This window comes from Convolutriloba macropyga, chromosome 9 (genome assembly GCF_964194025.1).
Source record: "Convolutriloba macropyga chromosome 9, txConMacr16.3, whole genome shotgun sequence".
NCBI lineage: Eukaryota > Metazoa > Xenacoelomorpha > Acoela > Convolutidae > Convolutriloba > Convolutriloba macropyga.
The window spans coordinates 6,801,475-6,821,796 of NC_134476.1; the positions used below are offsets into that span (position 1 = coordinate 6,801,475).

General features: G+C 34.6%; 1 protein-coding gene across 1 annotated transcript; it reads left to right on the plus strand.

Moving 5' to 3' along the window:
• Positions 1 to 85: 85 nt before the first annotated feature.
• LOC142346001 (uncharacterized) lies at positions 86 to 20,073 on the plus strand. Its single transcript, XM_075398473.1, has 3 exons — positions 86 to 2,360; positions 15,475 to 15,560; positions 19,467 to 20,073. Exons 1-3 carry the CDS (start codon positions 431 to 433, stop codon positions 19,479 to 19,481), a joined length of 2,031 nt encoding a protein of 676 aa, XP_075254588.1. The 5' UTR covers positions 86 to 430; the 3' UTR covers positions 19,482 to 20,073.
• The last annotated feature ends 249 nt before the right edge of the window (positions 20,074 to 20,322 follow it).

Sequence of the window (20,322 nt, forward strand, 5' to 3'; positions counted from 1 at the left end):
GGCATTTCCTCGTGAAATTTTATCTTTGCCTATAGAAAATGCTTTTTTGCAACTCTTGTTATTTTTAAATGAGACTATCGAGATTTGGAAGCAAAACTGAGCGTAGTTTAGTTGGTTTTGTATTTTTTTGCTTTCATGACTTTGATAATTTTTTATCGTCTAATATATGTCTAAAATATGTCGATCTTGAAATAAATAGAAAGGGATTTTTCAAATAACCTTGTGTCATTGGTTTTGACTTTATCGAGCGCCGTAATTGAGGAAAGATTGAGACAAGCTGTTCTTTTGATAGTTATAAAAGATGTATAATTTGCAGTCTTCGAATAAGAGGAAATATGCCAATAAGAGGACTCAAATTCATTAATACTGAGTTTTTAGATCATTGTCTATCTGATTCAAAGCTTACTTTACCATCAAGAAACTCTTTGAAATGGAAAGATATATTATATTCCGTGTTTTGATGCACCAAACTAGCAAAGCTGGAGCCGCACAAAACAGTGGGAATGAAGGTTCGAAACCCGCAGCAGTCTCCGTAAAAACGGACCAGGTGGTGCTTAAAATGCAATTTCCGTCTCGCTTCGATATCTTGCCTAGACTTATTGTGGTCCAGACCCTACTGCGTCAGAAGTTTGACATCCCGGACAGGTTCAAAGCGTATGTATACATACAGTTGGAGCATGATAAAAGTTTCAAGGTCATACCAGACGAAGAAACCTGGCACAGTGCCGTCCAAAATCTGATCCTGGTTTCCGACTGTCAAGTTGTAGATGTTCTGGTGTCGCCCAAACATCATTTCAAACCCGAGCAACACCTGGACTTGAGGATTGATTCATTTGATTTTTCAAAGAGCCAAGTTTTGGCGTTAGACTTGTTGCCAATTCCGGAAGAACCAAACCCAGTTTCCAGTACTTGCACGGATGATCAGCCTCAAGTTCTGTCGATGGTCGTGCCTGAAATACCTTCTACTGCCGATCAAGGTCGTTCGCTGGAAATCGCTGAAAACAGTTCCCAAAACATCCAGCAAGTTTCCACCAATGTAATTGTGAATCAAAATGTTGAACAAGTTCCGACCAACGCGGTTTGGAACCCGGAAAGTAAAGAATCCGACTTGAATAGTGAAAGCAATGAACTGGTTTCTTTTCAACCTTTGGATCAAGCAGCTGTTGTTAATGAACAAACGAAGCTCAGCAATGAAGTTATGGAAACCAATCATGTTGAGAATACTAATTATACCCACGTCAATGGGCCCCAAGTGATGTACGCCTCTGTTGAACAGCACCCGATTTGTGAACCCGAACAGGTCAGTAATTTGCTGATCGAAAACACCCAAATTGCCGAGAAATGCTACGAAATAGCGGCTCAGATCACTGAAAACGTCGTTCAAGAAATGAGACAAGAAATTGAAAGTGCACCTGTGGCGGAAGAAAATCAGGCTGAAAATGAAGGTTGCGAACAACAAATTGACCAGCCGCAAAACTTGAGTCTGAAAGATATGGAATTACCGCATAACGAAGAGTCGATGCAAGATAAAAACGAAATCAACTCTCAATTTTCGAACTTGTTGCAGTGTAGTGCTGAAAATTTGGGCTCTCAAACGGCAGATTTAACTGAAAATCTAATGGAATCGAGAAAGGAATGTGAAAGCCAGTACAACGACTTCAAAACCAATTCAGCTGAGAACGAGAATTTGACCTCACCTTCTCAAATTGCACACAATGTTGTCATGGCAACTGAAAATGTAGCTAACTCTGAAATGCGAACTATTGAAACGTTTGCTTATGTTCCTGCATCAAATGGGGGTGCATTCGAAACGAGTACGCAAACGGAAGAGACAGCCCAGGGTCCGGAAACACAAGATCATGAATCAAAAACTGACGCAAATTGGGACACCCGAATTGCGGAGATCATTGATAACAAATTTGCGGCAATTGTAAGCAATATGGATAAACAGAAATCGAAAATTCTAAAATCTCTGATTTCGAAAAGTACAGATTTTCAAGATTCAAAATTTGAGCAGCTTATAAAGCAGAAATTTGATGCGTTCGTTGAAGATTCGTGTTTCGATTTAGAACTGAACTTGTTGAAAAGTTTTGCAGAAGAGCTGACCAATTTGCGCGATGACGAAAAGAGGTCCACAAATGATAGTTTTGCGATCGAGAAGGAAATTCGGGGTTTAAATGCAGGTCTAAACCAATTGAAAGCATCTCATATGCAGTTGGAGTCAGTTGTTCAAAGAGTGAATTCCGAAATGGCCCAGACGCTGGAAAATTTTACTGGGATGTTGGAGCGAAAGACAAATGATTGGAGACAGAATGTGTCCGGCAAGTTCGTCAAGCATTTTGAAATAAAATGCACGAAAGGTGAGTCAGCAGTGAATGTACGGAAGGGAAGTTTTTCAACGGTAGAGTGTTTTGGTCTCAAGTTTTTGTCCACGATCTACCTATTTGAGAGAGAGAGAGAGAGCTCTCAACTTAATGAGTGATTGTTGTTATGATTTTGACTTCGATACTATGGAGACGTCAGCTAGTTGACTAGCTATAAATGAGCTACAGTTTTTTTCAGATGTGGAGATGAGTGTTGGAGGAGTGACTTTTTTCAATCAAGAATCTTGGAGTGAAATAGGGTAGAAGATTTTACGTAATTTCACTGCTGACAAAAATTTGAAGAGCGGAGTAGAACGAGCGCTTTATTTTCATACCGCTATTTGGGCGTGAGCGAAAAGTCGAGGGGAGAAAAATTTTTACTAATCAAGAGATCTTGCTTTAACGGATTCCACAGATTTGAGATACAACAGCTAGGTGCTTTTGTCGGCGATTTGAGTTTGCTTTCATTCAAAGGAGTTTCATATTAAATCTGTGTGTTGTAAACTATTTTTCAGGCATTAGGAGTTCAACGTTCTTTTTGGTTTTCTCCGATTATTCTGTTCCTTGACATTGGAAATGAATTGTTCGTTTAATTCCTATGAAACCTTTTAGTTACTAAATGTCTTTTTATAGTTTCGAAGCTGAGTGTAGCTATATTCTTTATTCAATGCAAAGATTTGGTTAGTATCGGTGCACTGTCTTTTTTCACTCTTTTATTGACTTTTTTTGTCAATGAGAAGTCAAATTATAGTGGTGATTTCATTCACGCTGGATTAGTACACGGAGCGAAGTGATTAAGGTTTATGCGTGATTTTTTTTAACGTGCGGCAATTTGACTTCTGTTTGTGTTTTTTTTTCTCTGAGTGATACTAAATTGTCGCCCATGTGCTGTTACTACGCCTATTTACAATTATTTTAATCCCTAAACTGGCTTTGCATTCCTGAAAAAAAGGACTTTGAAACCCATTGTTGACATAAAATTTTAGTGAATTTCTTTGTTTTTCCGTTTTTTTTTGTTATTTCTGTTATCCTATTACTTAGTCTTGTTAATGGCAGTTCTCATCCGTTGCTAATGAAGCATAAGAGAATCAGATTTATCCCCTCATTTCATTGTTGAATTTTTGCATTTGACACTTACTGCTTTCAATGAATGTAGCGAATTTTTGAAAATAGCCTATATGCGTTGTTCATTTTTATGTCTCATCAATTAGTCGCATTTAGGGCTGGTCTCATCCATTGCTAGTGAGGCATAAATGAACACAATTAGTGGTTCAGGTTCTTAGCTAGTGGTATTTTAACTGTGACACTATTTGCTTTCAATAAGTAGTAGTATTAAAATACTTCAATTACCTTTAACGGGATATTACAGCATTGTAGTTTTAGAAAAGTATTGCTAACATGTCAAAAGAAAGTAAATTAAACAAATGAAATAAAAACCATAAAATTTTGCCTATCCGGCGTAATTACTACATCTGTATTTACAAGACAAGTACTCGTATTTTTAATGTTATATTTCGTGTTTCGTTGATTTTAGCTTTTGAGGTTTGCCTGTATTGAGGTTTGACAGTTGATTTTAACTTTTGTGGTTTGCTTGTGTTTGTTTTGCAATCAGGCCCTAATGAAACGTCTCATTGGCTCTTGCTGAGGCATAAATGAATCGCGTTAGTTTATATCAGTGTTTCTTTGATGATACTTTTTTCAAAAAAATGTTGGTGGATTTTAGTTCTCCTGTTTTGTTGCATTGCTTATAGTTATATCGCTTCTATTCGTACTGCCTTTTTAGTGTGGCGTAATTAATTTGTTTATTGGGTTTACTTGTTGGCTGTTTTTGTGATGACTTGAATACCATTTCCTTTTGAAATGGTTTTGTGAATTTTTGAATCTTGCCTTTGTTTTTTTGTCCTTTTTCACCTAATAGGGAATTGAAAAGATATTTTTCTGCAAAAAAGTAAGGTGTATGCTATGTTGTTGTTAATGACTTTGTCCTACAGTTATGTTATTAGGCCACTAACTCCGGCTTTTGTTTTTGTATGTTGCAAGCATTCTAAGGTTGCGTAGTGTGAATATTTTTAGAAAATGTTGCCAATATCGGTGATTTCTACGACACTAGATTTTTAGAAAACTAAATACTTATAAATTGTTTTTAGATTTTTTCGTTCATTTTGTGAATTTAACGTCATTTGCTTCGTTGACTTGCGAAATTTGATGCTGCAAAAATGCTGATATTTAGGGAATTGGTTTGTTCAATTCTGTGGATTGTAATTCATAACTTTGCTGTTTTTTGCGTCGTCTGCCGGTCTTTTTTTCTTTTTACGGTTGTTCTGGAAGGTTCTTTCGCTTGACTTTTTCAGTGACTTTTTCGCTCTTGATTTCATGCTTTTTGTGTGAACTAAGTTGCCCTTATTCAGAAATTGTGTTGCTAAAATAAAATTGATCGTAAGATAATCAATGACATGGGCTTGATTGCTGAATGGTTAATCCTTCCATTTAGTAGTCCGGAGATCAGGGGTGCGAATTTCCGCATTATCAAAGTTTTTGCAATCAAAAATGATTCCGACGGCACACCTCCCTTGAATTAAATTTGTAATCATTTTGAACGGTCGCAACCTGTTTTTTAAGGCACGCAAATCTATTTAGCAACTTTTCCGGGTTTTTTTTGTGGCAGTTTTGGGCTATTTTTGTTGCAGAATTTTGAAAAAAAATTATTAGCAGTATTTTATCAAATCTCTCCCTGTAGCATGTGCAGAACTAAAAAAAATTTTTCTTTTCTGGTTTGATCGTGAAATTGATTCTTTGATTCATTTCCAGAATTCTATTTGCTGTTTATTTTAATTGATAAGTTTAAAGTGTATCGAAAATAGGAAAATGCGCACATCAACTTGAAGTGTGTTTGTCAAGCTGATGAACAGAATTGAAGAGTAAATTGGGCAGGTGGCTTTTTGGGTTAATGACTTATCGTAAGAAAGCGAGGAAGCTAGCGGGAAAATTTCCCTCGTCGAGAGAAAAGATTTAAGGTCCCGCGCCCATTTAAAGCTGTATTCTTTTTGAAATCAGTTTATTGTCGACAGTTTGCTTTCGGCGTCCAAATTAGAGACCTCAGTTTTAGAAAAATTAATCAATTTGACGTTTTTCCAAGTTTCTAATTTTTCGCACTTTTTTGGTTCAAACTCAAAAGTCACTAATTTTCTTATTAATAGCCGCACAGCGATAGCTGGGGCTATTATTGGCCTTCTCTTGGTTTTTTACAATTCAAAGAATTTGAATTGTATTGGGGCGCTGTCTTTTTTTAAGATCTGTTCACACATTTTCATGATTTTTGAAGTCAAATTGGAGTAGTGATTTTGGTCACGCCGAAACAGGAAGTGGAGCGAAAAAGCGAGTGGTTTTGCGGCGTGAATTTTTTTCGCTCTAATTTTAAATAGAGTGAGAAAACGGTGTTTGAACAAAAATTCGGTTTCTCGGTAGTGGTTTTCACATGCGGCAATTTCACTCTGATTTTTACTGTTTTTTTCGATTTTTCGAATCGGATTTTTTTCTAAATGGTTTTCCCAATCCATTCACAGACATTCTAGGCGTAGTTTTTTGTTCGGATTAAATTTTCATTTCGCGCTAGTGGTTTTTTTGTTCACTGGCATTTTGACACTGATTTTCTGTTTACTTCTTAATTTTTTTTTCTGTTTTTTTTTAAAAATGGTTTTTATCAATTCACTCATTGTCCATTCTAAGTCTAGTTTTTCTGTTTAGTCAATGAAAATTCTTTGAATTGTTCGTCAGGACTTGTCCTGCTATGTTTTTTTATTTCGTCATGATTTTTGTTACGACCATATGACGTCACAGCCACTTTTTGTTCATTCGTTCATGCAATTTCAACTGAATTGCATGTGTGACGTCATTTTTCGCTCTTAGTGGAGCGAGTTTTTTTGTTCATGCGCGTGATTAAATTTTTGGTCACACTTGACTTAACTCACTCTCAAAAATGACTTCCTCACTTTGAAATTGACTTTTATTTACTTTAATTCAAAGAGATAAAGTCAAATGGGTGTGTGTCACTCTAAATGAAGGTTATTTGAGATCAGCTAATAGAGGCAGCAATAACTTATACAGAATTTTAATCAAAATATAACAGATCAGCCTTCAATGAAAAGACGAATTTTTTTGGTCTGTCTTTTTTACTGTTTTTTTAGACTGCCGGTCTACAAATCTATTGCGGCTATTTTCTGGCAATCTGCCAGCTATGTTTTTCGTATATTCAATCTTTTCACGCTCAACCCTAATGTTGGTCTGTTTAAATAGCTGACTGCTTCTATTTCTCAAAATTCTTCTATTTCTATTTTCATCAGCCTTTTATCTCCTTGAGTTTAGTGTTTCTGCTTTTTTGTAAAGTTTAGGAGAGCTGTTGGTTTATATGATTATTAGTATCTATTTGGCACAGTTTTAGTTCCCCTGATAGCAATTCATTTCAAGTTACCTGAAATTTTCAGATTTTTTTTGTTTATCTAATCTATTTCTGTTTCAGATTCCGGCTCAGAATCATAAAAGACCATTAATTTTGAGTTTTGTGTTAGATAATGCGGGTATTTCCCATTATAGACCCCATGAAAATATAGCCCCCCATTATGGTATAATTACCATGATTGGGGGGGGGGGCGATAGGTTATCTGAACAGTAAGCTGGGGGGGCTATAACGGGAAAGACCCGATAACGCTTGTAGATGTAAGTTTCTTTGATTAATAGCCGCACAGCGATAGCTGGGGCTATTATTGGCCTTCTCTTGGTTTTTTTACAATTCAAAGAATTTGAATTGTATTAGGGCGCTGTCTTTTTTTTAAGATCTGTTCACACATTTTCATGATTTTTGAAGTCAAATTGGAGTAGTGATTTTGGTCACGCCGAAACAGGAAATGGAGCGAAAAAGCGAGTGGTTTTGCGGCGTGAATTTTTTCGCTCTAATTTTAAAGTAGAGTGAGAAAACGGTATTTGAACAAAAATTCGGTTTCTCGGTAGTGGTTTTTTGTTCACATGCGGCAATTTCACTCTAATTTTTTTTATTGTTTTTCGATTTTTCGAATCGGATTTTTTTCTAAATGGTTTTCCCAATCCATTCACAGCCATTCTAGGCCTAGTTTTTTGTTCGGATTAAATTTTCATTTCTCGCTAGTGGTTTTTTGTGTTCACATGCTGCATTTTGATATTGATTTTCTGTTTTTTTCTTATTTTTTATCTAATGTTTTTTTAAAAATTATTTTCTCAATTAATTCATAGTCCCTTCTATGTCTAGTTTTTTCTGTTTAGTCAAAGAAAATTCTTTGAACTGTACGTCAGGACTTGTCCTTCTATGTTTTTACAATTCAAAGAATTTGAATTGTATTGGTGCGCTGTTTTTTTTTTTTAAGATGTGTTCACACATTTTTCAATGACTTTGATCGTTCAAAACGGGATAAACAGGTAAAGCCCAGCGGGAATTAAGTTTCATTAGAGGCCCAAAGTGGGCTTTAGTTGTCCTTCAAGTGCTAATACTGGTGCAGCTGCTGGGATGGCCTTAATTTAAGGTTAAAAGGTCATTTTTAGGAGTTTTTGGGCTCAAAATGGTAAAATTTTACATGTTTTTGTGATTTTTTTTGATTTTCTTTGTTTGATTAGTCTTAGGTTGAAGTTTTTAAAAGTTGGTTAAGGTCGTTTGCGACACAAAATTGCTTGTTATGACCATTTTATGAGCTATAAGTTTTGGTACTACAAACACAAACTTGCGAAAGGATACTAATTTTTGCAATTTTTTTCAGGTTTTTTGAAAATTTTTGTCATTTTTTTTTGAGTTTTTTTAGCCCTAAGTGCCACGAAACCTCCTCTAGAGTTTGATAATGGGTTTGATGATAGATTACTTCTTAGTTTTTAGTGGTAATGGAATGGTTTTCAACTTTTTGCCATCATGAATTTTAGCATTTTTTGAAAAAGCTTGCAATTTTTTCATATTTTTTTGACATTTATTGTCATTATTCAAGTTGTTTGAGTCCCAGGGGCCAGAAAACCTCATTAGCGGTTGGATGATAAGTTACTGAAAAATTTTTAGTTGGTTTGGAATAGGTTTCAACTTTCGAATATCACAAATTTTAGCAATTTTTTTTGACAATATTCGCATTTTTTCAGGTTTTTGAAAATTTTCGTCATTTTTTCAGTTTTTCCAGCTTCAAGGACCAGGCAATCTCCTTTGAGATTTGTTAATAGGGCACTTCATAGTTTCTAGTAACAATGGAATGGTTTTTAACATTTAGTGTCTCGAATTTTAGCATTTTTTTCATAAAATCTGCAATTTTTTTAAGGTTTCCTAAAGTTTTTGTCAGTTTTTGATATTCGTCTATTCTCAAGTGCGAGAAAACATTTTCAACGTTCGGATAAAAAGTTACTGAATGGTATTTAGTTTCAATGGATTTGTTTTCAACAATTTAACCTTTCAACTGTTGGAAGTTTTTTGATAAAATTCGCAATTTTTTTCAAAACATTTGTATTTTATTTATTTTTTCTTGTCTCAGTAGACAGGTAACCTCATCCAGTGTTTGATAGTATGTTATTAAATAATTATTAAATGCTAGGGGGAAATTGAATGACGTTCAACATTTTAGTCGAACGATTTTCTATTTTTTAAAGTTTGAAATTTTTTCTAAAAATTATTGCCTATCGATCTATGAGCCAATGAGTTTTTTAAAGCTTGGAATTGGTTTACTTACTAGCCTTTAGTGACAGAAATGATTCTGAAGATATTTATATCACAATTTTCAGCAACATTTTCTGATAATTTGCAATTGATTTCTTTCTTAAATTTTTTGGTCATTTTCGAGTTAATCATCGATCTTCATGGGCCAATGAATATTTTTCAGGTCTTGCAGATACAATACTGGACCGATTTTAGAAACAAAAACTGATTTTGAACATATTTTTGAAATAGGTACTTTTAAAGGGAAAAAATTTTGCCTTAGGTTTGAAAGCTTCGAGTTTTAGCTATGAGTATATTTTGTTTAGTTTTGATTCTTTTAATTTCTCAATTTTTTGAGATTATTTTGTTGGTGTTCTGGCTGGAATTGTTCAATTGATATGCTGGTCAGGTAGAGTGCGTCTGAGTTTTTCATTTAATTCTTTGAATTGTATTTCAGGACTTGTCCTGCTATGTTTTTTATTTCGTCGTCATGGTTTTTGTTACGACCATATGACGTCACAGCCACTTTTTGGTCATTCGTTCATGCAATTTCAACTGAATTGCATGCGTGACGTCATTTTTCGCTCTTAGTGGAGCGAGTTTTTTTGTTCATTCGCGTGATTAAAATTTTGGTCACACTTGACTTACCTCTCTCTCAAAAATGACTTCCTCACTTTGAAATTGATTTTTATTTACTTTGATTCAAAGCGATAAGGTCAAATGGGTGTGTGTCACTCTGAATGAAAGTTATTTGAGATCAGCTAATTGAGGTAGCAATAACTTATACAGATTTTTAATCAAAATATAACAGATCAGCCTTCAATGAAACTTTTACTGTTTTTTTTAGACTGCCGATCTACGAATCTATTGCGGCTATTTTCTGGCAATCTGCCAGCTTTGTTTTTTTCTTTATTTCTTGTCTTTATTACTCATTGGCACTCCATTTTTTTTCTGAAATTAAATTTGAAGAGCTGCGCCATCGACACACAAGTATGTTCTAGATTGTAATTTTGCATGTGTTTGAATATGTAGCGGCCTATTCTATCTGTCTACTCTAACACCTTCTTCTTTTGATGTCAGTATTTAATATCACAAACAGCTTTTGAACTATCGCGATGATTTTTTTTTACTATTGTTGAAAATTTCAATGATGTCTTTTTTTCCTAAGGAATTCGTTTTTGCTTTTGTTTTTAATTGTTCTCAAACAATGTTTGTTTCAATTATTTTAGTCGTGGTCTTTTTAATGCCCTTTTTGCTTGACCGGTTTTTCGTTTGACCCATTTGAAGTTTCGTCCTAAAAAACTGGATAAACAGACAACGCTCGCAGGGTAATAAGTTCTCTTAGAGGCATACGTCTTAACAGTCTTCTTAAGAATTCGCTTCAACCAAAACTGTTTGGAGGAGACACCACTCACACCCCCAGTCGACTCTCCTCAACCTGGCGGTTTGGTCTCCCCTCTCGTCTCTAGCCCTCCATATCCTACCCCCAAATCGCGTAACTGCCCGACGTTGGTCGGTTATTTTTCTGCATTTTCCTCCCGTGTGGTTGGTTTCCGCCTTCAAGTTTTTTCTTGAATGTCCGGATATTTTTTTAACCTCCATGAGGCAGATTTGTTTCCTGTTATCAACTTATAACGTTTCCTCAAAATTTTATGAGAAGTCTTTGACTTTTGTGTTTTTTTGCTTCTTCATTCGTTCATCTCTCCGCGCTTTTAAAGGGAATTTGCTCATCAAAGAATTATAAAATTTCTAAAAATGGAAACTGGATACACCTTCAAATCTCAATTTTCGACGCCTTTTGCACTTTTTACTTGCACATTTTGGATTGCTTCAGGAACTAGAGTTGTTCTTTAATTATCTAATGGTATTTTAATCTTCAGAAATTTTGTAGAGTATTTCTAGAGTCAAAAAGGTTGCGAGACGGATTAGAACTCGCTGCGTTTAAATAAATTTTTCTTAGTGTGAAATATTTGTTGGATTATCCTTTTTGGCTGTGTACATACTTTTCTTCAGCATGAACTCATAAATATATTACGCAATGCCATGGGTAACAACAATAATTCATTGTCAAAATTTAACAAGCTAAATTATACTAGAGATTTTAGCTTAGCACTGACTCGCTTTAGGCACCTGGCAACACTAGTTTTGGTCACGGGTTTACTTTATCAGAGGAAAAGTATCACTAAATATAACTTCAACTAGACGGCTCATGCGAGACTGTGTGCTGCACAGAATGTTCCAACCAACGTCCCAAGTTTGTCAAAAATTTTATTCTGAGTCGAAAAAAACTTTTGGACTCATGTTGTGAAGCTCATACGGAAGCATTATTCCGTCGCAACCTTTAGTACGACTTTTTCATTTCGAAAAAAAAAAATGATCAGTTCAGAACTCTCATGTTGATAAATTTTTACCAGACGCATAACCAATTGCGTTGTCAATCATCTTGCAAAGAAAAACAGTTGTTCACAGAAACTCCAAAGAACACCAATTGAAAATTTTCAATTAACGAAAAGAAGTGAAATAAAAAGTAGAGTAGAATATTGTCAATTTGGTCTTCTGCTGGCGATATATTAAATTTGAGTATTCTCAAAACTCCTTTGTCCTATATTCTCACTTATGAATTTTGTACTGCTTAAATCAATCCAAAATACATTTTTTAAAATAACTTTTCAAGGTTTACCTTGCAAATGGAGGGAAAAAGTTTTTTTGAATTATTCTGATTGAGAAACTGTTTTTTAATCAAATAACTCATGCTGGTGGATTCTGGTTTATGCTGATTTCATTTTTTATTTAAATATCGTCAATTGGAGAAAGTATGTCTGAAAGCCATCCAAGCATCAGATGAGATGAGAACAACTCAGTGATGAACAATAGTTTTTCTTCGTTTTTTATAGCTGCGAAGCTGTAAGCTGAGCGGAGCTATATTGCGGTGCTCTTGGTTTTTTTGTTTCGTCGTCTGACGCTCTTTTTCGTTTTACATTTGTTCACACAGCAAAGCTGAAAAAGTCAAATTTTCTAACTGACTTCTTCGTCTCACTAAAGGCGTTTGCGCGCGTGACGTCATTTCTAACTCTCTTTAGCAAAAGTATTTTGCGTGATTAGATTTTGATCACAAGTGACTTACCTCACTCAATAAAATGACTTTTGCACTTTAAAAACTCTAGTTTAATTTGAATTTATTTAAGGTCAAGGGAACTCATATGTGCCGTAAAGGTCCCTAATAAGAGGCTTCTGCGGGATGAATTTTTTGTCAAGCTTTATTATTTTATCGCTGAATGTTTTTTACTAAGCTTTTTTGAGCGGCGTTGATATTTTTTCAATTTAGATCTTTCTGTTTCTATCTCTATTATATGGCACGCAGGTCTATTCTTTCGCAGCTATTCCGGCAATCTGCCGGCTATGTTCTTTTTATTTCTGATCTTGTTACAAATTTTCCATAATTCGTAAATTCAACTAAAACTCAAATAGAACGCTTAATTACCTAGAGTATGCGGTTCAGGAAGGTATGTTTCAGCAATAAAGAAAAAATATTTCACTGAAAACAGTTGAGTTTTTTGTTATCGTTTGAATTGATATAATCGAAAGGACTGCTATAGAGTTTTCGTTAAATTGGATATGAGAAAAGTTGTACTTCTAATAAATTGAGTCGAATTAGATAACGCAAGCATCAAAGAGATTTTTAGTCTCTACAATTAAAGAAGTTAAAAAATATATTTTTTTGTTTTGTCAAGTGGATATTTTTATATCGTTTTAAGTTTAAACGACGCTTAATGAGCCACTCTTATAATCTTAATTTGAAATTAAAAACCGTTGGATCATAGGGGTGTTGCGTGAATTTATAGATCTTTAAAAGAAAATTAATGTTTTGTATTTCCCAAAACATTTGTTTATTTCTGAATGGACGCAAAATTATATTGGTGACTGTTTAACATTTTTATATTATATTGGTGACTGGTTAAAATTATATTGGTGACTGTTTAACTGAACTAAGCACTCAGCTGTAGCCGAGTTGATAGCTTTAATGTTAAATTCATTAGAAGCATCAGGAATTATGAACAAAAAATGAATAAGAGCTTTTTCCTTTTCTCATTTAGATTTTGCAGTCCTGGTCTCAAGTAGCTGATATTTGTGCAATTCCGTAAAAATTCATTAACCTGATTTTGAGTTGATTTATGAGAGTTGTGGTTAGCGTAAGTGCTCGCAAAAATTGACAGAAGTAATTTAAATTATTTAATCCTTTAAATCGGAAACGTTATAGTAATGTTCAAATGCTGACTCCTTTGAATCAAATGTTCAATAATATAGAGGCCCAAACAAATATTTTGTCCGTAGAGCCAGAGGCACCAGCAGAGAGCTAAGATGAACAAACCATTTCAATTTTGCATATATTTTCTCGCATTTTGAAAAAAAAGTGTTGGAACAATTAGAACAGCAATATAGAGTCTAATCAAAGTTTGATTACCACTGCACTTGATTTGGTTTTACAATTTCGGATAATGTCATTGACAAAAAAAATTAAACATAGCTTTAGTAAGTGCTCAAACAGCAATGACTTTAGGTGGGGGGGGGGGGGTACATGTTTGAGTTTCAAATTGATAGTTGTGAACAAAATTGAGTGTATTAATTGCTGCACAGATCTGTGATCACCAGTAATATCGTTGGGAGTTTGGCATTCAGCTGCCATTTTTAACTAGTAACCTAGATAGCATTTTTCATTATTGAGATAATTATGTAGAAGTGATGAAGCTTATCCGCAATTTACATGTGTTGGAGCAATTTTTTCTCTATATAGGTCGTGCTCACGTGGGATGTCCGGTTTAAAGGCCGAGGGGGACATTGTTGTAGAGAAACTTAGACATGCTGATAATCAAATATTCTTCTAGAACAAACAAAAAATAAGACGATATGCAAGAAACTTTTCCGCTTGATGCTATTTAGTTTTGGATTTTTGGTGTGATTGGTTACGATTTATTCCATTTTTATTGAACCAAAGTTCCAATAAAATTCTGTTTGTTAAGATGCCCTTTTTAATAGCCGCCCTCATCTTCTCAGCCGGCTATTATAGCGCTCCTAATTTTGACTCGAAGAAGAGTATTGGAGATAAAATTTGGAGTGATTTTGGTGCTGAACAAAAGTGAAGAGCGGACGGAAAAGAGAGTGGTTTTTGTTCATACCTCTGTTTTTGACAGAGCGAGAAATTGATGTGTGAAAAAATTTTCTCTAAGCGAGCGAAATTTTTTTTGTTCACGTGCTGCTTTCAAAAGCAGTTTTTTGCATATTCTGATGGTTATGAGGTTTGATTATGATATTGTATTAGTTTTAGGCTTGTTTTGATAGGAATTGAAGGTTTCAAGTAGTTAATTTGACTTTAGTGCTAATTTGGAGGTTTTTGATCAGTTTTACTGATTTTTAGACTAAATTTAATTTTTTACTTGTTTTTTTGTTTTACTGCTTTAAGTGGGATTTGAATTGAAGCTTGTTACTAAAGAAATTTCCAGATACTAATTGATAGAAGTTTTGTTGGTATAAATCATTTTTTTCTTAGGAAAAAGGATAGAAAAATTGAGACATTTTAAACCATTTCTCTTATTTTTTTTTTACAATTTTTCTTTTTTTAATCTTGACAAGTTTCTTAGCCTATTATGACTTGCCCATTGTTTTGCGAGCTTTTCATTGCTCTAATTGCAAAGGAACTTTATGCAGCTTTATGTTTCCTTGTATTGTTAAAAAACTATTAAAGTTTTTCTAGTTCTTTTTTTAGTTAGTTTTTTCAATTTGTTTTTGAATGCCGTTTCTATTCTTCCTTATTTTTTATGGCATTTGTGGAGGTTTAGGGTTCACAATAGTTGTTCTAGTTCTTTAGTCATAAGTATGGGCAATTTTATCCTTCGAGTTGTTTCCGGAATTCTTCCGGCTATGTTTTTTTTGTACTTTGTCGAACAAAAAAATGTTTCGCTTTGCCTCATTTTGCCTCAATTTTTTTTTCAATATCCATTCTTTCAATCCCAATGATGCTTATTGGAGTCAATGGCGGCTATTTTTCGGCAATCTGCCGGGTATGTTTTTTTACTCGTTATTTATTTTCTTCTTGCCTTCATTTCAATACGAATCTAAAGTATCATTTTTAACGATTTGCCTGCATTGTATCTCAATTTTTTTAAATTTTGATTAACTTTACCTGGTCCTTGAGTTGTTTGATTTTTTATGATGGTTTGAATGACTATGTGCTCTTGAACGAAGATTGATGTAATGATAAGCCGGATAATTTATCCGTATTTTAAAAAAAAATTACCGCAAAAGTTTGTTCAGCTTAGATTTATGAAACCAATCTCTACTCATATATAGAGGTTCAATTTGCAGCCAGATTAGATCTTAATGCTGATTTTGTTCTGGAAACATAACGATTGGGTTAATCTGTTTCAGGAAGGGAAGCAGAGACTGCGAAAATCACCCTAAAACGCAAAATGGAGTCGAACGCTGACACAGAAGAGACAGCTAAAAGTGAAAAGGTAAAATTTTATGAAGTTAATTTCATGTTCAAAAACAATAAACCTATATCGTGCACCGAACCATTTTAACATTGACGTCAGGCCAATATTATAGAGTGATTTTGAATGATTTGTTTTTTGTCTAATTGGAGTGCTCAGGAGTTACAATGTGTTATAAACCAATCACATTTCTTTAGTTTGCGAAAGTATGGCTACAGAAAAGCGAATGCAATGAAAATCGGCCTTCTGTCTACGTGGTTGACCATGGATCTTTGCAGCTCAATCCCCTCTTTAAGTTCCACCAATCACAACCTTTGTCAATTAGGGTGCTGCTATGTGAAAAATTCCCCCCCCCCCCCCCCCCCACATAATGGGCGAGGAGTCGCAATGGTCGGAAAGACACCCCATTTTTCCGCCTGAACAATTTCACAAAGATATCTGACGTAAACCTCAATTGAGGGAAATTTCTTATCGTAAGCAGGCGTTCTGTAGAAGAGGTGGCGAAACATTTGTATAAAGTGCAGCAAAATAAGTATTCGGCTTCTGAATCAGCTTTTGCTCTCACTAGAGTTAACCAAACCCTCTACCACCTCTAACTGACAAAAGTTTCTGTTTATCGTACATTGTATAATTTTATGGCTCTTTTTGTTTGTGAACCCCCCCCCCCCCCCCCCCCCCCCCCTCACCTCCCAGAAGGTTATGCACCACCCCTTGGTAAAAAGCACGTGTCATCACATGGTAAATCATTATGTAAAAATATGGCACGTGCGTCTGTGGGTTGCAAATAATAGGCGCCCGCTAATCCGTGGGCCCAAACGGAAAAGATCCAATTTTATTATAGAAAAATTCGAAGATGATTAGAGTATGAATCAAACCCAAATTTGATTTGACACAACTTTGATTTTCTTTCTCACTGCAAAGTTTGAATATGGATTTGCTGTCAAACGAAGTTTTTAGCAATTGTTTTAATTCTGTGGGTCTTTTTACTTAACTTTTCGTACGACTGACTGATTTCTTACGTCGATCGTTTGAAAGAAATCCATTCGCTATCGGTTGGCTTATGTTTAATAGCCACCCTCATCTCAGCCGGCTATTATAGCGCTCCTATTTTTTTACAATTCAAAGAATTTGAATTGTATTGGGGCACTGTCTTTTTTTAAGATCTGTTCACACATTTTCATGATTTTTGAAGTCAATTGGAGTAGTGATTTTGGTCACGCCGAAACAGGAAGTGGAGCGAAAAAGCGAGTGGTTTTGCGGCGTGAAATTTTTTCGCTCTAATTTTAAAGTAGAGTGAGAAAACGGTCTTTGAACAAAAATTCGCTTTCTCGCTAGTGGGTTTTTGTTCACATGCGGCAATTTCACATTGATTTTTACTGTTTTTTCTACTTTTTGGATCGGATTTTTTTCTAAATGGTTTTCCCAATACATTAATAGTCCGTTCTAAGTTTATTGTTTAGTCAATGAAAATTCTTTGAATTGTACGTCAGGACTTTTCCTGCTATGTTTTTTTACTTCGTCGAAGTAACTCTCTCTAAGAAACAGAAGTGTGTTCAACAACGAAATGCCATCAAAATAAATCGGACTTAAAAAATGTTTTTGTACAAAAATCTTTTTTTTTCAATATCTTCTATTCTTTCAATCCCAATCATGTTTATTGGAATCAATGGCGGCTATTTTCCGACATGTGTCTGCCGGGTATGTTTTTAAATGCTCTCGAACTAAGTTTGAAGTAATTATTTTAAATGATTTTTATGCAAAATTTTTGCATGACATTTTTTAAAACTTTTTTGGACTGACCCTATAGATACCAAGTGTATTAAAGATAAAGGGTTGGGTTGTAGCAACTGCAGCCTGGAAAACTGCAGCTATAGACTTGAATAATTATGAAATCCAAGTCGCCTGTTTTGGATTGGCACATACAAAATTCAAGCTAGAGGCAGAGCATTGCACGTGTTTAGTGGGTCGAGAATTGAGCTGCTCGGAGCGCCAACTGTACTGACTCATTCGTGTACGTGCGGGAACCAAGTCACAAGCTCAACTTAAAATCCGACTCATCTTCATATTTTGAAAGCGTTTCCTATATTCAACTGATTTTTGTTTTTCCAAATTAATTTTTTTGTCCGTCGCTACTGTCTCTAGCTGTCAAGGTAATGGAGAATTAAAAGGCACAATTTGCAAAATTTGAAAAAAATGGTTAAGTATTTTGCAAAATATGAGTTTGCCAAACATTCGACTGGTCAACTTGCTTTTGCTGTCTTTGACAGTTGAATGTGTGTACGTCAATGGTGGCGTGCTCAAGGCAGTGGAAAGTAGGACAATTTGTACAAATAATGTCCTTTTTTTCAAGATATTTTTCCAGATTATTGCTCAATTTGTCGGCTGTTTTACTGTTCCAACTTTTTTACTGGGCTGAGGAACTAACTATATGCCCATTTGGTTGTTTTTTGTTCAGTGAATTTTGGCCGATCGATATATTCATTGTAGATAGTTGTGATTGGTATCATAAGGTTAAGAAGGTTTTTTATTTTAGTTTTTATCGAGAAGCTATTGAGGTTTATAGGTTTTTTTAAGATATTAGGCGTAATTGTTCTTTCAGCGTCATTTTTGTCCATTTTTTGGATCAAATTGTGGTTTCAAATTATATTTTGCAGTAGGATTCGGAACAACTAAAAGTTTTATTAGGCGGAGAGTGATAGAAATGCTAGTTTTCTCATCAGAGATTATTGCAATCAAAAGGGTTCAAATTGTATTAGAGAGCGCTTTTTTTCAATTCAAAGAATTTGAGTTGTATTGGGGCGCTCTCTTTTTTTTTAAGATCTGTTCACACATTTTCATGATATTTGAAGTCAAATTGGAGTAGTGATTTTGGTCACGCCGAAACAGGAAGTGGAGCGAAAAAGCGAATGGTTTTGCGGCGTGAAATTTTTCCGCTCTAATTTTAAAGAAGAGTGAGAAAACGGTGTTTGAACAAAAATTCGCTTTCTCGCTAGTGATTTTTTGTTCACATGCGGCAATTTCACTTTGATTTTTACTGTTTTTTCGATTTTTTGGGATCGGATTTTTTTTCTGGATGGTTTTCCCAATCCATTCATAGTCCGTTATAGCTCTAGTTTTCTGTTTATTCAATGAAAATTCTTTGAATTATATGTCAGGACTTGTCCTGCTATGTTTTTTTAAAAATTTTTTCACATTTTTTTCATAACAATAACAGACCAGTCAATTTTCGTATCAATGCTCCTTTAGTGAGAGGGCGCATTTACGCTCAATTAAGGCCCAGTGGACATATATTTTGTTTTCAGTGAATAGCGCATAGTGTTTATGGCTTTGACAGTTATGCCTACATTGGTTGCCATTTTTGTTGTCATATTTTTGGTTTTGATATTTGTCTTGTTTCGTACTCTTATCAATGGCAAGTCTGTTCAGCCTCTAATGTGGCATGGCGTTAGAAAATGTCAAAAATGTTTGAGCGGGGTCGGAACATTATGCGCAAACGCATATTACCGATCCTTCTTGTTACAATTCTCTGGTTGTTGAGTATGAGGGAGCATTTCAAATTGATAATTTCCAGCAGTCAATGGAGTACATGCACGATAACCATTTCTGTTATTATGCACTTATTTTGGTTTTAAAATGTCACCCGTAGATTCCTATGCACCAGGATCAAAAGAAACTTTGTACATGGCGTAAGATTTCATCTGAATTAGACAATTATTTATCAAATGCACATTTCTCAAGATTAATAGCTTAGGAAGAAAGTGCTTTTTCGTTCAAAAACAAAGCTCAACAATAAATAGAGGAAATAAACAGATAGCGCCTGTCTTTTTTGGCATTCATGCTAACGTCTTTTCATGCTTATAATTCTGCTGTTTTTCTTGGTGATCTCAGAAAAATTGAGTTATCATTAATGCTGTATTTTTGTTTCAGGAGCCCAAACTGTGAAATGGCGAAGTGACTGTGAAATGATTCAAGTGACGGTTGGACTTAGTTCTCGATTTCTGCCACATTATGAATAAAACTTGAATGGCTATCGACTTTTTAGAACTTAAAAGATTTGATTGAATGTGTTTGATTGAATGTCGATGAATACCTTTTATTAGCTCAGATTTTTGGTAGAAATAGAATGGTTTTTATGTATTATGTATTTGGAGAGTTATTTTACAATTAGTTTGCTAGAATTTAATTTCACATGCAGATTAATTTTCTTTTAGCTTGATTTGACCTTAGTTGTATTGAAATGTTGACATGACTTTAGTTTTGTTAAAATGTTTTGATTTCGATTTAGTTTTGGTTTAGATTTGATTACAGTTTGATAACTTTGATCATTTGAATCAATTGTGGGTTGAGATTTTGGTTTTTGTCATGCTGAGTTTGAAGAATCACATATTTGTGGTTTAGTGCTTCGTAGATATGCCTCAATTACTTATTACAGATTCGTAAATTTCAGTTTTACTTGGATCTAATGTAAAACATATTGTGATGTTCCTAATGAATGTTTATGACAGATAAATTATAGATTCAGTTTAATTAAAGATCATTGGAAAATGTTTTTGAGAGTCGAAGGTTTGTCGTCCGTTTTAGAACGTCTGCTATTATCTGTTGAATATAGGTCAATTGTTCTGTCGACAATAATTTGCCCAAAAGCGAAGTTTGCCTAAATAGAGAATTATACTGAACCCCACTGCTTAAAGAAGAAGAAGTGCTTTAAGAAGTTTTTATGTTCCAATTTGAGACTCAATTTGGATACCAAATATTCAATTTCTTCGTAAAAATCCTAAAACGT

What these genes read in the sequence shown, in the direction of transcription:
- LOC142346001 (XM_075398473.1), top strand. Translation starts at nt 431, where the DNA reads ATGGAAAGATATATTATATTCCGTGTTTTGATGCACCAAACTAGCAAA. An exon ending in TGAAATAAAATGCACGAAAG is followed by an intron (nt 2,361 to 15,474) that starts GTGAGTCAGCAG and finishes AATCTGTTTCAG; the next exon opens with GAAGGGAAGCAGAGACTGCG.